Source organism: Solanum pennellii, chromosome 7 (genome assembly GCF_001406875.1).
Source record: "Solanum pennellii chromosome 7, SPENNV200".
In the NCBI taxonomy this organism is placed as follows: domain Eukaryota; kingdom Viridiplantae; phylum Streptophyta; class Magnoliopsida; order Solanales; family Solanaceae; genus Solanum; species Solanum pennellii.
The window spans coordinates 62665822-62683604 of NC_028643.1; the positions used below are offsets into that span (position 1 = coordinate 62665822).

Genomic DNA, 17783 nt, shown 5'->3' on the forward strand with positions numbered 1-17783 from the left:
ACAAAACATAATTAAGATAATGGTTCGATTACGTCAAATCAATAGTTAAATAAAAGGAAAAAAAAGATGAATATACCCATGAACTTACGTAAATGTTATTTAAGTTTTGGCTAAAATCATCCCTGAAGTATGATTTAAACTTAGACCTCATTTGTTTGCACTTAATGGAGGTCTGAATCTTAACCATTTAGATTCGCCTCATTAAGTGTGTTTGTTTTTGAGGAATGAATCTTAATTATTCAGAATCAGTTCATTAAGTTTGTTTGTTTTATTTTCTTATAAGCTTCGTAGACCTCATTTTTTTCTCATTAAGATTAAGACGTCTGAATCTGAATACGCATCTGAATATTAAGATGTGCATTAAGATCTAGATGTGTAAATCTGAATATTAAGATGTTATCTTTGAATGTGAACACTAAGTTATTGGGACTATTTGTTTTCAATATCTCAATGTGCATATGAAATTAAAAGTTATATCAAGAAAATATAATAAAAACCTCATTTTAGTAAAATATATATATTTTTTATATAGAAAATAATATTTTGAACATTTTTATCTTAACAAGGTAATATGATTTATCTTTTAAGAATTTAACATTAAGTTACATCATTAATACGACTATTCTTTGCACTAAAAAACTTTTAGAATCTAATATATTGCAATGTAATATAATCTATATAAAGTAGTAATATATTGTGTATGAAAACACTTTTAGAATCTAACATAATGCAATATAAAATGTATATTATAAAATATAATGTTTTCATAAACATAATATTACTACTCTTTATAAATTATTTTGCATTTCAATATATTAGTTTCTAGAAGTTTTTGAGTGGAAATAATATACATATTAATGAAGTAACTTAATCTTAAATTCTTAAAAAGCATATTATCTTGTTACGAAAAAACTGTTTAAAATATTATTTTCTATATAAAAAAGCTATTTTACTAAAATGAGCTTTTTATAATATTTTATTAATATAGCGTTTAATTTCATATCCACATTCAGATATTGAAAACAAACGGTCTCAATTAGTTCATTATTCAAATTTAGAAACAATATCTTAATATTCAGATGTTTATTCGGATTTATACATCTAGATCTTAAATGCACATTTTAATATTCAAATGTATATTCAGATTCAAACATTTAATCTTAATGAAAACAAATAAGACTCTAAAATACAAATAAATGAAAAACATTCCTGCACTATCCAAAAATTTTACAAAATTCATCCTTCTATCTAATTTTTAAAAAAGGAACTTAAGCCACCAACAAAGAAAATATCTCAAAGTCAAATGAATATATGTACCATGATTTTTCTAATTTTTAAAAATTTAGCACTTAAATCATATTAGTACAATGTTATTTGCTCTGCCAAAAAAAACAAAAAAACACTGTTGCCCTAACTTTGGGTTTTGCCACAAAGAGATGACGATGCTGATATGAATTCCTCTTCTCCTGCAAATTCTCATTCGTTGTGTTCAAATTTATCTTTGTGACTCTGAGGTACTTTCTTTTCTCCATGCCCTACATATTTCTTTTTAACATATTTAAATTTTCTTGAAAAAAAAGTTGTTCGATTTTTACTTAAGATCTGTGTGCTTACAATTCTATATCTGAATGAGAGTGAAGCTCTTTCTGCATATTTATTTATTAATGTGAATGTGTTCTTCTCGGCCAACATCATTTTTTTGCCACAAGTGGTTCTGGGGTTTTAGCAGTGGGTTTCCACATTTTAGTCAACTGGGGTTTATCCCAAACAGAGAATTTCTCCAAGGATTGTAAATTCTTGATTTTTGTTACAAGGATGGGCTCCTGTGATTGGTCCCCATATCCTGGTGTTTTCATACATTTAGTAGGAGAGATTAAGTTCCATTCCCTTGTTTAGGTGGACATCATTTTTTTTTGTATCATTTGGGAAGTCTGGAGGTTCGGGTGTATCTGGTGTCTTTCGGGAGGGGATTATGTTATTCATGTTGTGGATCATGGGAACCATCTACAGTAGACTGTTCAGAAAACCTATGGAGAGAGTTTTTTTTTTTTGTAAACAAAGCTGACATTATTTTATATCAACTTTTTGCCTCAAGGTCGTATATTAGAGATGAGAAAGAAATTTATTGAGATGTGCAACTGACATATTCTTTGTCAAAACAACAAATAGGTTCCATAAAATTTATGGAAGAATGTGTAGAATCAATTGATGTATCTTATTTGTTGGTAAATGAGATACCAAACTTTCAATGTAGATATTGAAGTTAATCTAACATTGGTCAAATGGTGTTTTTTCATTCTTGTTTATATGATCTGAAACAACTAAACTGCACTATGAGCACGAGTGCTTTTATACTAGTAATAGAAATAAGGGAAATTCCTTGTTGGAGGTCTCAAGTTCGAAACCCTTTGCCAGTAAAAGCAAGGGTTTGCCTTCTTGGTCGAGCTCGTCGCACCGGGCTTGCTTAGTGCGGGTTACTTCTCCTATGTTGTTTGTGAGCTATTGCATAGGAACGGGGGTTTTAGCGGGTTTCCCTCGTCATTAAAATAAATAAATAAAGGTAACTCCTTATATGAGTTGATAACCGTACGAGTTCAGCAGTCCTCAATGATAGTGACAGATCCGACCCGGTTTGATATCCGTTGCTTATACGTGGATGATTAAATCCGAACCGACTTGATATTCATATGCCTGTGTCCGTCCACTTCTGTGTCTGTCCAATTCTGAAGTTTAAGAATTCTAAAATAGGGTTTAACCAAGGGGTTTTAAGCTAGCTGTAATAGCAGTAGAGTGAACCGTTTAAATTCTAGGGTTTAGTTGAGGGATTTATGTGGCCCTTCTTTTCCATGTGTATGCATAAGTTTCTCGAGATTATATTGATTTTAAGCTAATATATGTGTGAAGGAACATCAATCTTGGACGCTGTAATGATAAAAAAAGATCTTACAAATCGCTGCTGCATTGCTGTAAGTAATCAGGTTTAACATTTCTATTTACTACTTATGTTGATTTTTTCTGATTTTGGATCGTCTTTGTAGTGGAAAGACAAGTACAGTAAATTGAAAGATGGCTACACAAAGCTTGAAGATCGAAGAAATGCTCTTCGTAGAGGTCTCTCCATTTACGAGGAACAAGTCTCCAAAATGCAGGCAGAAAATTTATCTCTCAGGAAAAGTATAGTTACTTCCACTATAGATTTACATCCCCTTTGATTTCTGAATATGAGATTTGAGTAACAACTTAAAAGAGAAGGACTGAGCAATTTGTAAATTATTAAATAAAAAGAAGTAAAACACTGGAATTTAATGTCTAGGAGTTTGACCATGCCAGGCTGCCTTGTTTCTTGTCAAAGACATACGTTGATTTGACACGTATTTTGTTTGATTTCTTTGAACTGACACATTGATTTGCTGCTATATTTTGTATGATCTTTTCCAGATCTTGAGGATGAGAAAGTTAGGACAAACAATGAGGTGGAGGAAAAAATAAAGGAATCTGCTTTAAGGGTTTCTTTAGAGAGTGAAGTTGCTGGATTGAAGAATGAGATACTTTCCTTGAAGAAAAAATTGGTGGCTGATGATATTGGTAGAGAAATCAGAGAGCTTAAGGAGCATCTCTCCGAGAGGGAAACAAAGATAAATGAACTAAGGGAGCTTGTTGAGAAAGAACGAGTGAGAGCAGAGTCGGAGAAAAAGAAGGCTGAGTTGGAGAGGAAAAAGGCAGACGACTTGAGGACGAAATTGAAGATTGAAAAAACAAGGGCTGATGAAGAGAGGAGACTTGCTGATACTGAAAGGAAAAGAGCGGAAGTAAATAGGCTTAGTTTGGAAAATCTGAAAAAGGAAGCTGATCAAGTGAAATTGAAGTTAGCTTTGGTTATTTTTGAGTTTGAAGATGCTAAGAAGAAGCTGGAGGCGGAAAGAGAAAACACATCTAAAGAGAGAAAACGTGCAGATGAAGCAGGGATGAAAACTGTAGAGCAAAAAAAGATTGCAGAAGCCAACCGCAAAATGGCCATGGATGAAAAAAGTCGTGCTACTGCTCTATTTTGGCAGTTGGAACAGGATAGACAAAAGGTTGATAATTTGAAGAAGGAGATTGGTGAACTCATGGCATCTGGTAAAATGGTTAACATCGTATCTAGTGAAGGGACAACTGTAGGAACTGCTCATTTATCATCTGAGCTTGGTCCAGTGGCAGTGGATAGAGATGTTACCATGGTAGATGTTGCTTTCAATTCTGATGCAGCCCAAAGAAAGCTCATGGAAATGGAACATAGGGTTGTGGATGAGAAAAAGCGTGTTAAATCAGAGATGAAAAAAGTGGAAAAGCAAAGAAAGGCTGCAGAAGCATATAAAAAGAAGGCATCTGAAGAAAAAGATCGTGCTGATCAGCTGTCTGAAGCGGTTGAAAATTACACAAAACAGGTTGAAGAACTGCAGAAGGAAATTAAAAAGCTAATTTCTACAAGGTCATTAGCTGATTGTCCTCTTCACATGTCTGATAGTAATGTGCATGTTGAAACTGGTAAAGTTAAGCTGTTGAAGAAGCAATTGAAGTTTGAAAAGAAGCTGGTGAAGCATGTCAAAAAAGTAGCTAAGTTAGAAAAAGCTCATAGTAGTGATACTATACAACAGCAAAGCCTACTTAGCATAAAGCAGGAGGTTGTTCACTTCTTAAGACGTCTAAATATGTTGGATGGTTGCTTATTTCAAGACGATGAGCATGACCTGGAAAAGGTTTGTTTCTCTCGTGCTTGGTATAGTTAAAGCTCTTATATAGTAAGGAAGGTGTTTTTTAAGAAGTTTTCTCAAGAAACCTTGGGGAAGTATGCATTATATTTGGTAATTTCAACCAGAACTGGAGTTGGTAGAAACAGAAATTGTGACTGTTTGAACAATTAGCTTAACATTTTTCAAGAATTTGTGGAACTTCATTAAAATTGCTTATTTGACGCACTCTTGCAGAATGTTCAGCAAAATATTGTAAATAGTATATGATATGTTCAGAAGAGCTCACTCCTCTATACCTGCTCCATTTTCACAGACACCCATTTAGTTTACTTTGGGTTGTCTTTATTCCTTCAATTCTTTTAATCAAATTGACACAAACTATGTTTTTATGGTTTCTTCATGATTTGATCTTCCTGAAGTGCAGGTTTGCAGCTTTAACTTGAAAAATAATTTTTCTGGTTTGAAAGCTCGTGATATGCACTGCCATCTTGGGAATGACTCGATGAAGTTAGCTGCTGTAGTGTCTGATCCATCCAAGCAAAAGATAAAACGTAGTGTACCTTCGCTTCCTATATGTGGAGGGAACAACCCTGAATCAATATCAGGTATTAACTCTAAATTGGAGCCTTTGCTTAGAGGTTCCAACAAAAAAGTGTTACAGAGTTCTGCCATGAATTCCAGTTCAGCATCTTTTTCTAACAGGCTATTGGTGGGCTCACAGGAAAGATGTGCTTCTATCTCATCATCAGCTAAATCAGCTGAAGGAAAATTGGACATAGAACCGACCATCTCAAGTTTATCTGGAGATGCAAGAAAAAAGTGCAACGAGAATGTTGTAGCAATTGCTGAAAGTAATGTCAAGAGTCATGTCAGTTGTATTTATACTGAGAGGACGGCGTCACATCATAAGAGGATGAGCAGATTTATTGATGCCATTGAATATAATGGGAACTTGAATTCCAAGGGTAACAAGTGGCAAAGACAGCTGTCACAAAAGATCTCTTTACATGATGGTATGTTAAATAGTAGAACAGATAGACTTCATGATGAGAAAAAGCATTTGGTAGCTGACATTCGACATGACTTGTTCAGCGAACATTTTAGATCTACCAAGAAGAGAAAAACATCGTGTGAACTAGGTCTGCAGCTTTTAAACAATAATAGTGTGGCAAAGATAAAGTTCGACAGTTCTGGTGTCAAATCTGATGTCTGTGCACATCAATCTCCAAATGTCTATAGCCTTCCAGAAACTGCCCAGGATTGCAAGGATGGGGAACACGATGATCTGGTAGATATTGATGAACTTATCGGTGGGGAATATATAAAGCTTCTCAATTTGGATAATGATACAGATGAAGAGTCTTATCGTCTAGCAATTGAAATGCCTTTATCCCCTACAATTCCTGAGATTCAGTGCCATAGCAGTGTGGCAGTTGTCCCGATTAACACACCTTTATATGAGGGATTCTTAAATGCAAGGGAGACTGTGGCTTCATCAGGCAATTTTGATGTCATCAATGTGGATATCAATTCTAATAAAGTAAAACACCCTACCATAGATCCTCCAAAAAAATCATCATTACCTGAGAAAAAAGATCGTGTTGATTCATCTAAGAGATTAAACCTTGACACAGCTTGCAAGTTATCCTGCAGTTCCGATCCAGTTACATTGGAAGCATTGTGCAGGTCAGACCTAGCTGCTCCTGCTACTGAGGGGCTGCAGATTTCATCGGAAAGGAGAGCCGTCTCATTACAGGATGGGTTTGCCAAGTATTGTGTCATCTTTTCAAACAACAATGATGCGAAAACCATTTCAAGTGTTTACCATGCTACCAGTCGTTGTCTTGCTCAATGCTCAGTATCATCAGATACTTCTCTTAGGAGTATTCTGGTCACTCTTTTGAATCTTCAAGAAATTTCAAATGAGTAAGCTAAGCTAATCTATTTTGAGTTGGGTTTCGTGCTTACTTTGCACTGGACATACGTATATTTGTCATACATTTTAAAATTCTTTACTTGTTAGTCTAAAAAGGTTTACTTCACTTTGCTTTTCAAATTTAAAATTTACTATGTAATTACATTTGTGCAACCAATGACTCAGGGAGTTGCTCTGTATTTACGTGATACATATTTATTTTTTTGAAACTACTAGTTTGTGTTTTTACTACCCAGTAATTAGTAATTACCCAACCTAGTAATTGCACATCGATTTGTAACACACCCTAAGAGTTAGAAAGTAGGATTTAGCCGAAGGCTAGCCTAAGGTCAAATGGCCATGAATTAAATATTCAAATGTATGTCACTTGATAGACTGATCTTTTAGATGTCTTACACCATAAGTTTTATGCTCGTATTCATGTTTCTTCATGGTGGTAGGATATCTGAGAATCATGTGCTTATCTCCCAAAAGAAGTACCTTTCAAGTATCTATATTGTTTTGTTCTTGTAATATGAGACAATGATGTTCCTCTGCTCAATTTTACTTCCAACTGGTACAAAAGAATTAGAAGACTTAGTTAGCTCACATCTAGAGGTACTTGGCATCAATTGAATAATGGATGGGCAGTACTAACTTTTTCTAGTCAACTTTTAAAATGGGGGTATTACTTGTTGATTATGTCCAAGCTTTTAATCTGTATTCTTGAATCACAACCTTTTGACATCCCGAGCTCATAAACTTGTGCCTGCTTGTAACAACTGAAAAACACTTTTTCTGTTGGCACATGTTGATTTTGTTCAGATAGGATGATTTGCAACATGGAAATGGAATCACTTGTTATTAGGTTGTGATGATAATGTATGGAAGGTTTATATAAATTTATTGATAACTTATGCTGGATTGTTTTTTCTAATCTATTTTCTAGATGCCTTACAGCGATCTGGAGGGTTTACATATTTTAAGTTATTTGCAAAAGTTTAAGATGCTTTCAGCCAAATTGTCATTCATAGGCTGTAGGATGTTCTTAGTTTATGTGCACTAATCTCGTCCTTGTCCATGTTAAGTGTTTTGCCTATGCTTCATTAGCTAGCAAATGTTTTCAAATTTGATATGTTGATAATCAAACATAGCTAACATTGTATCCATTCCCACTTTTTTCAGGGAGAAGACATGTGTCGTCTTTTCACTCTTACTTCTCTACATTTCTGAAACTGCAACAAGAGCCTTTCGAGATGATTGGGAGAGAGACCTGATCCTTTTCATAAATTCTGTTGCTCAGCATATATATACAGGTTCTTGCCTTTTGTCTGTTTAGATTAAGATGTTTCATGGAATTTTTCACAATGTATATGCCTAGCGACTCCTAATCTTCCGTATTTGCAGAACTCTCACATGAAGACATGAGAAGGATATTTGTGGAATCTTGCAACTTGTATGATGTACTTTCTCTTATGGAGGATTTTCTTTTGCATGGTAAATTGCTGGTGCATGCTGTAAGTTCTGATTCAGAGCTTGCGTCCAATTCAGGAATCCATCTTATTTTGGATGGTCGTAGTATAAGCTTGTGCAAGAAACTAGCTTCTACTCAATTGTTGCTAACTGGAGGAATTTTGCTAGCATCAGTATGTGGCGCGTTTGACCATATTGGTTTTGTTTGTGAGGCTTCCTGCAACATTTTAAGGACGCTAAGATCTGATGCTCTAAATATTCTTCATATATTTGCCTATCTATGTGGTACTAAATATATTACCCTCAAAGAGTATGGCTTAGCCATGACTGTGGTGAAGTCATTGGTGATGCTTATTTACAATAATAGATCATCTCCTAATCCTCTTTCTTGTGTTGCAACTACAGTTGAGTCTTTGTCTAAGATTTGTTCGGGTAGTAAGTGCCCGTTTTCAGAGAGTGCAGCTACCATGGATGTTGTTGCGTCCTCACTCTTGGATAGTCTTACGAGTTATTCTTGCTCTGCTGTGGGGTTGGATTTGATGGAATCATTGAACTCATCAAGATATGGAATCAAATGTTATGGAAAGAGAACTGATGAATCCGCAGATAATGTAGATTTAGTACAGTGGGCATATGTTACTTTGAGGGATTCAAGCCAGTTCATTGATACCCTTGCACTGATGGAGCTAGTTGCAGGTTTCATGGTATGATTCTTATTTTATTAATATACTCTGTAATCTTGTGAAATTATATCCTTTTTTATCCGTTCTCTTTTATTTCTCTTGATCCAGGTCTAAAGAAAGTATGAACATTTGAGTGCTATTAGGATATTTTTCTTGAATGAATGACATTGCTATATCAGGAGACTGTCATTTCTTTTATAAATGTAAAAAGTTCCAACTGAATATATTATGAATAATTGGTGACTTGATCCTCCCAAAAAAATCTTATCACAAGGCATTGATATGGACTATTGAATACTACTGGCTTCTTTTGACTTGCTAATCTTAATAAAATTATGTTACCTTATCTAAAGGAAAAACATAGTTTCGGGTATTGCTGTCCTTTTGCTAATTTTAATAGTATGTTCTTTTTGTGCATTGTTATAGAATGTTCCAACATTTGCACGTTGTCTTCCATCATTTTCTAGTATCCATATTTAGGAACTCCACTTGCAAGGGAGAGGTAAAATCTGTTTATTGTTGCTCATTCAGCAGTGCATGCTGATTTTTTAAAAGTAATTACTGCACCATTTCTTATTGTTTTTCTTTAAACTCGCTAACTTTGTATTATATCACAACAATACATGGGTTATACTGAAACCTTGTATATAGATGAACTCCGAACTTCAATGTTCTATGTCTATATGAAGTCTAGAACATCAATTATAGAGACAATTTCATTTGAGTATAAATGGTTACACCAAAAACATAACAACAAAATGCAGTGAAGTTTAACTTTCTGCACATTATCTCCATGCTTTCAAAACACCTAGAATTCCTCTTTTTCCAGATTGCCCACTATATTGAAGCAGGGATAGTTCTCCATCTACCTCTGTCTTTAGCATGTACACCTACCTCATTAGAGCTTCAGTGGCTCTCCTAGGTATCATCCATGAAATGCCTTTGAGGCTAATGAACACCCTCCATAACTGTTGAGTATATTTGCAGTGTGGAAATAGATGGTTTGCAGTTTTTGAGGTTTCCCCACATAGGAAACATCTAGAACATAATCCCCATTTTAATTGCATTATCCTGAGTCAGAGTTGCTTCCTTAGCTATTAGCCATATGACATGATACTTTAAAGGAATTCTGCGCTTCTAAATTTGTTTCCATGGCCAAGTCGGGTTCTGTTGACTTGGTTGCTCCATCAACCTGTAAGTTGCCCCTACTTTAAATATGCCTCTACTGTCAGCTTTCCACCATAACACGTCCTCATATTTCTGGAGTCTATTAAAATTTCCAACAATGTTGATAAATTCTGCCACCCTCATCACTTCCAAGTCATTATATTGTCCTCTGAAATTGAAGTTCCATCCCTGTTCTACATCTCTGCTATGGTCCTTTGTTGATAAAGAACTAGATTGTAAATGTCAGGGAAAAGAAGTTCCAGATTACCCATGTCATACCATTCTTCCTTCCAGAATTTGGTCTTATTCCCATTGCCCACTTTCTTAAAAGTACATTTTTTGGCATGGGAATTTGAATCCACTCCAATTCCTAATATCTCAATGAGATGCTAATATTACAAACACGTTAACTTAATATGGTGCTTTTGCATCCTGGACTTTGGACTTTGTATTTGCAGAAGGATGAAAAATCAGAACGAAAATACAAATGGATTTCAAAAAATTAAAATATGTTAAGGTGAATCTTATTAGGAATTACCCCATTTAATTGGATAGGAGTTATATTTCGTCCACTTTTAATGTTTTCAGTTAATTCTCACGCAATTTATCTCTATACTTAGTTGGTTGCGGTTTATTTTGGGCTTGAAAGGTGTCCTTCTCTTTCAGTATCTTGTCCTTCTATTTTTGTTACTATCTGTTGTCTCGTGTACTTCAGTATCATCACTTTTTGTTGTAGAAACTGTTCCTTTCTTCAGAATGCTTTGTCATGCTTTTTATTGTATTTTGTCATGATTTCTTCACTTTCTATAGCTTCTTTTTCGATGCGAAATTTTTCAATTGATTCGTCAAGTGGACATTTATGGGGAGCAATTGAAGTTGTAAAGTTGTAATGCCTACTACTTTACCCAAATTCTCAACTCTTTTAACTCCTATATTACTGTATTTGAGTCTTCTGTATGCTCACTCCATCTTTTATTGGATCTTTTTTTCAATGGAGGATATTCTTGGAGAATCTTTTTCCTTTTAAAATAATATCTGGCATAATTCTCTTGCTCGGTTCCTAATGGGCAGTAGGGTTTGTGGGGATTATAGGTTCTGGGTAGGTAATTACTTTCTTTCTTTTCAGTTCATTTCTCAGAAGTTTCTGCCTAATTCTGTTGTTTTTTATCTCTCAAGCAGAGCTGGGATTGGATGTTTGACAAAATTGCCTGTCCACTGTTGAAGTTATTGGAATATTGTTCAACAGAGCACAATGCTGCTGCTATTACTACTCTTCTTGGTCAACTTGGAAGGTAACTGACCAAACATGGTAAATTATTTTCAGCATTTATCCTGTACATATTGCAAGTTTTAAGTGGGGAAATATGAGAGCGATCTCTATTGGCATTTTGAGTGTTGTTGATGGCCTAAGCTGCATACTTGTCTTTTTACCATTTCCTGATCATATATGATGTATTCTTTTTCTTTCGATTGAAGCACATTTGTTATGAACCAAATCATTGCATTTCTTATGAGATGATATCCTGATCCTTATTATATTTCTCCTTATCCTGAAGTTTTTCCATAGTTCAACATAAGTGGCATTGCTGATATTGGATGCGTTTAAAGGTTTTTGTTTGGCCATCCAGAAATCTTTCAACCAATTTATCCATTCATACATGTATAGGTTGACAGTTATGTACTCTGATTGATCATAGTACATCTGCTCACGTAACCGAACGAACTCAAATTGTTTCCCAACCGTTCTCCCATTGGTGGTCTATTCTCTAGCACTCGTGCAAGTAAGAACTTTAATGGACAATATTGGCCTGATCTCTTTTGGATTTACACTAACTTCATTGATTTGGTAGACAGAATTAGCACAAACCTACTGTCTATAGGTGTTTCCAATCAACAGGAAATGATAAAGTAAAAAAAAGATGTTTTTCACAGATAGTTTACTTATATTATATTGTTACATATCAAGAAAATTAAGTTTTTATTGCCTTAATAGCCAGCGACAGGAGTTGGAACTCTGAGGTGGTTCTTGGAGAAGTCTTATAGGCCCTACAGAGATGAATGAACAAACTCATTCTGCATTTGCCAGCAATAGAAAAGATGAAATTTCACATTGTAGTTGGGTGGCTGAATTTTCTTTTGGAATGAGATTGACGAGGAAAAGAGTTGGAATACTACAAGTTACTTTTCTGTTTGGGGCATTTGATTATTTTAGAACTAGGTACCGTGTTTTAAGTTGTGTGAATAAGTAGAGATGCTGGTCACAATCATCATTTGGATGAACAAATTGACCTTTGGATGGAAGGCTAGTTATTATAACCTCAATGCTTCTATATCTTAATTATATTTATTTTTGATAGGCATCTCTTAATTATGTTTGTTGTTTAATGTTTAGATCGGCGTTTCTACATGGATATTTTTTGGTTTTATTCAGTTCATGCTAAACCGACATTTTATATATGATATCTCTTACAGGAGTGGACTTGAAGCTTTTGGATATGAAGATGTTAGGATTCAGAGATTAAGAAGCTCTTTCTGTGCATTACTTTCACAATGCGACTCCAAAAGAATGGATCTCCACCTCCAGTTCTCCATTGGAATTGCTTTAGTTGGCCTAATTCCTCTTAGGTTCGAGGAACTTGTCGGAAGTAACATTGAAGTTGCACCAGCTGCAAATCCAACTGATTGTCTAAGAAAGTGGTTCTCTTTATTGAGCAGCGAGCAGCGGTTATTGTTCAAGGCTCGTATATTCTGCTAGTTGCCAAAGGGAGAATGTGCAAACAAAATTTTGCGGGAGAGCAATAGTTGAAAAATTGCCTGGTTTGTTGATGTACATAATTTGCAGTAGTTAAGGAGTTGTACAGAAAAAGGTAGTTTAATTTTTTCTTTCTTTTTTGGTGGACCTTTGCCATTTAGGCTTTTGGATATTACTTGGGAAATGCTTTTGTTCCAATTGTTTTAAACATAATTGCATCACAATCTCATAATTTTGTCATTTAATAATAGTTTCGTATGTTGTTGGAGGTCAAAAAAACTGAGGAAGAAGTATGTGTTGAGGTTTGGACAAAGTCCTCCATCCTACCTCATCCAAGTTCATTTTATTGCTAATAATTATTGCATTTTTTATAATTTAGTTTTTATAAAAATATTAAGTGCACAGAGATTTAACGTTGATTAATATTGTTTTTTAATCTCTGTTGCTCACTTAAATCATATTTACATTTGGCCAGAAAATACATATATATTGACACATTTTGACACGAGTGTCAATTCATTGTGAAAATTCCTTGAGTTTGTGTATTCTAATTCTTTCAACTAGCCTGACATTTTTTAATAACAATCCTTATTCTGCTAATTTGCTTTGTACTTTACACATATTTTTATGACAATTCAAATTCGTAGCAATTTACAAATTCGTTAAATATTTTTGCCACAATAGTCAAACTAGAAAAGCTTATTTCTCATTTTTGCTACAGTTACTAATACTCGTGACAATAATTACCTAAATAACTATAACCTTATTATTAGGGATAAGAGTTTGAAAAATATCCTAATTTAGTCGAATTTGCGGTTGCGATACTGAACTTTCATGAGGACAAATTACCTCCCTAGACTATTTAATACCATATTTTAAACATATATATTTGTTCACGTGGACATAAAAAATAATGCGTCTACGTGGGCACATCTATACCTTTAAAATACACTATTAAATAGTTTAGGGGATGAAATAAATACACTATTAAATAGTTCATAGGTCCTAATTATCGCAACAACAAATTCGACCAGAGATGGAATATTTTTCACTCTTATCCCTTATGTATTACAATAAAATCTTGTAGCTAGTCATAGATTTTTCCACGCGATAAATGTTATTGTGGTAATAGTTAAATGATATAGCCATATCTTTTTCGTCATAGTAAATTTTGTAGCTAATTATTATATTTTGTCACGAATAGTAACTCTTTAGCTACAATAAATAATTAAAATAATATGTTTGTACTAATACTTTACCCAAAAAAAACCTTAAAAATCTAACAAAAACCCTGAGATTTATTAGTTTATATTTGATATATATATATTTAGAAATCCAATACAAATAATTCGATTTGAATTATTAAATATCTAAACTAATTCGATCTATGTACATCCGTAGGTTTGGAAAATACTTTTGAAAATTTATATAAAGTGGTTGTAATTGAGACGTTTGTACTATTCTTTTAAGTCCTAAAGAAAAACTCTGTGCCTGTACCCTTGAGGGATGTAGATTTGATATTCTTTTTAAATTTTATATATATTTTTTATTTTCTTGTGATTATGTTCTAATTAACTCATAATCTTCTTAGAAATTTCAGCACCATCTTCTGACACATATTTTTTTGAAAAAGAATTATGTTGTTATAATGGAAAGAAAGCATGCTTTTGGAAAAAGGTTAGACAAGGTAGCAATAAAATAATAATACTTTTGAGCCATTTTTCAATTGGATGGAATATTATATGTTGTCAGTTTGCGGTGCATTATCCAAATATAATAAAATGTTCCCTTTGTCATGGTCATTATATTTTAATTAGTAGACTATAATAAGTCACTAGAAGCATGGGCAATGATCAATCTATATGATATAATATTTATAGTGAGACAAATGTAACTGGATCCAACTAATTAAGTGATGCGGCAGCTAATCTATTGTCCATAACAGATCTACAATATTTTAATCTTCTTATTTAAATATGCATAATTTTTTTTTCTTTTATATTCATCTTTTATTCGATATGGCACATTAAATTTACGTCGAAAATTAAAATTCCACATTAAAGAAGTAAAATGCTTCCTAACAAAGACGACTTAGTGTTTATGAGAACTCGTACCTGAAACCTTTGATTAAGAATGAAAAGTATTTACTACTCTACCACGAGTTCGACATCAAAACATACACTTTTTGAACCTTAAACACTAAAAGGGGTCCTCTCTAAAAACAAACATCAAAATGGACAGTTTGCCCATATTCCTTAACCCCGTCGTCTCCATTAACTCCTAATTCATCCAAAATAATACTAGACCAACTTTCAAGGCACAATTCATTTTGTTTCTTCCTCACGTGAGTTTATCTCTCTCTCTTTTTCACGTGAACTATATCTCTTTCTTTCTCACGTGAACTATATCTATTTCTTTCTCACGTGAACTATATCTATTTCTTCCTCACGTGAACTATATCGATCTCATTCTTCCTCACGTAAATTTACATTTCTTTCTTTCTCACGTGATCTATATCTCTTTCTTCCTCAAGTGAATTATATCTCTTTCTTTTTCACGTGAATTTATCTCTTTGTTCTCAAGTGAATTTATCTCTCTTTCTTCCTCGCCTGAACTATATTTCTCTTTCTTCAATGATAAATATGAATTATTCACTCTACATTTTTCATTTTTCTTCTACTTTTTTATACTTTATATTTTTTGATTTTTAAAATTTGATAGTTATGTCTCAACAATGAGAGTATGTAAATTTAATTGAATCAAATATTTGTAAATGCGAAGAGTATTGTAAAATAAAAATATCAAAAACTCCAAAAAATCCTGATCATAAATTTTGAGGTTGTGCGCGTTTAAGGTATAAAAAAAAGTTGTTCACTTCAAAACATATGGATATTCACTTGATTTCTTGTTTTGTTATTTCAGGAAAATAATGGATACGATTATTTTCGGTGTAATATAAATTCACGTGAGAAAGAAAGAGATATAAATTCATTTGAAAAAGAAATAAAAGGAATTATAGCTCATTTATTTGTGGGCAAACTACCTTTAAAGTTGGTATAATATTATTTAGGATGAATTAAGAGTCAACGGGCCGAGTTACGGGATATTAGTTATCGTTCGCTCATAAATGAACAAACTGTGCATTTTAATATATATTTTTAGAGAGAATTCTTTGTGATATTTAGAATTCAAAAAAGTATTCGTTTTAATGCTGGACTCTCACCACAATCATCATTGGTTATCATGCCTAGTTAAGGTGCAAGGAGAACTTAACTTGAAATATAAAAAGGAAAAGAATAAAAAAATGGTAGGGTTTAAGATTGTTGCTGGAAGTGGAAGGGACAAAAGAGGAAGAAAAGCAGATTCCCATTTCACATGTAATGTTTAATTTTTAAAGTATGTTTAGTTTGTCTTGGCTTGGATTTGGGGACCAACACAAAACTGACCCTCTTCATTTTCTCTAAAACTTCTAATAGTACCATAACAAAGAGCTTCCTAACTAAATTACTACTTCTCCCGTCCACTTTTATTTGTTATATTATATTTTTAAAAGTTAATTCAATGAATTTTTAATTTTTTACATATTAATATGATGAAAAAATACATCTTAAAATGTTAGTCAAATTTCTTATAGTTTGACTCTAAAAATAGAAATTATGACAAATAATAGTAAATAGAGGAAATATTATTCTTGTTCTATATTAGATTCACACTTTCTATTTTATATGGTAGTTAAAAAATTATTAAGAGCTTAATCGACTTTATTGTTTTGTCCGCTAAAATTAATTATCCTCTTGAAAAAAGAAATTCAAAGAAATTCTTAGATCTTTTTTAAATTTTGTTCAAACTTTCCAACGTCATATTAATTGTAGGAGTAAAACTAAAAAAAAAATTAATCATAATTTAGTAAAGGTAAAAGGGTCTAATATATCCCTCAACTTTAATTTATTGTTTAGAGTTGATATACCCCTCATTATGAAAGTAGCTCATACATGCATAGATTGCAAATGACTCACACATACCCTTTTTCTCTAACGAAAGTGAAAAATTAATTTTAATTTTAATATTTTAATTACTATTATTTTTAAAAAAATATAATCCCATATGGATATATTTAATCGTCCTTACAAATAATTTTTTTTGACTTTTTTGTTTCAACGACTAATTTAAAATTATTATTTTGATGGTCAAATTTATTTATGTTTCACTAACTTTCTTGTAAACTTTAATATAGATGACCCAATTTTTTTCAATACAAAAACTAAATAAAAATATAGTCGAAGAAAATAGTTTTAAATTATAATATAGCCACAAAAAAGTAATTAGTTTTAAAATTTTCTCTTTACACTCAAGAACAAAAGAAAAAAAATAAGAATATGAAACTCAAAAAATGATAACCAAAGAAAATAATATGTATAATAAAGATTAAAATATACCTTGAAATTCGTTAGAAGGATCACATATACTCTTACATGATATTTTTTAAAAAAATTAAAAATCAAAAACATAGATTTAAAATTTTTTTTCACTTTGGTTAAACTAAGGGTATATATGAGCACATTTTATAACGGTAAGCGTATATGTGAGTCGTTTGTACAACGGTAAGGGTATATATAAGCCACTTTCATATGAGGGACATATCAGCTCCAGATAGCAAAGTTAAGGGGCATATCAAATTCTTTTTCCTTTAATAAATGATCAAGTAATATGAAACAAACACTTTGAATAAGATGCTCGAAGTAAGTAAATAAAGTAATCATTGTTCTTTTTAAATTAAAATCAATCTTAATTTGGTAACTTGAAACACCCAGTAATTAGTAAATAACTTGTTATAATATGTTAAACATAGTAATCATATCATTACAATAAAAAAAACTTTAGCGACAAAAAATAGACACATTAAGAAAGAGTGTGAAAGCTTTATCGGCATTAGTTAAGTGTCATTAGATTCAACTTCGCTAAATACTTTAAGGACATATATAAAGAGTACTAATTGCCACTAAAAATTTATATTTAGCGGCAATTGAGTTATTATCGATAATTAACTGCCGCTAAAGATC

The 17783-nt window shown here is 32.6% G+C and overlaps 1 protein-coding gene across 1 annotated transcript; it reads left to right on the top strand.

Moving 5' to 3' along the window:
* Positions 1-1337: 1337 nt before the first annotated feature.
* On the top strand, positions 1338-12973 carry LOC107026022. Its single transcript, XM_015226847.2, has 9 exons — positions 1338-1514; positions 2905-2966; positions 3039-3174; positions 3439-4739; positions 5158-6659; positions 7834-7964; positions 8056-8825; positions 11151-11263; positions 12444-12973. Exons 2-9 carry the CDS (start codon positions 2928-2930, stop codon positions 12724-12726), a joined length of 4275 nt encoding a protein of 1424 aa, XP_015082333.1. The 5' UTR covers positions 1338-1514; positions 2905-2927; the 3' UTR covers positions 12727-12973.
* Positions 12974-17783: the final 4810 nt, after the last annotated feature.

Bases quoted from the DNA above. Each gene is read 5' to 3' on its own strand.
- LOC107026022 (XM_015226847.2), top strand. From the start codon at position 2,928: ATGATAAAAAAAGATCTTACAAATCGCTGCTGCATTGCT. The intron at 4,740-5,157 runs GTTTGTTTCTCT...CCTGAAGTGCAG, and splicing joins ATGAGCATGACCTGGAAAAG to GTTTGCAGCTTTAACTTGAA. The intron at 11,264-12,443 runs GTAACTGACCAA...TATCTCTTACAG, and splicing joins CTTCTTGGTCAACTTGGAAG to GAGTGGACTTGAAGCTTTTG.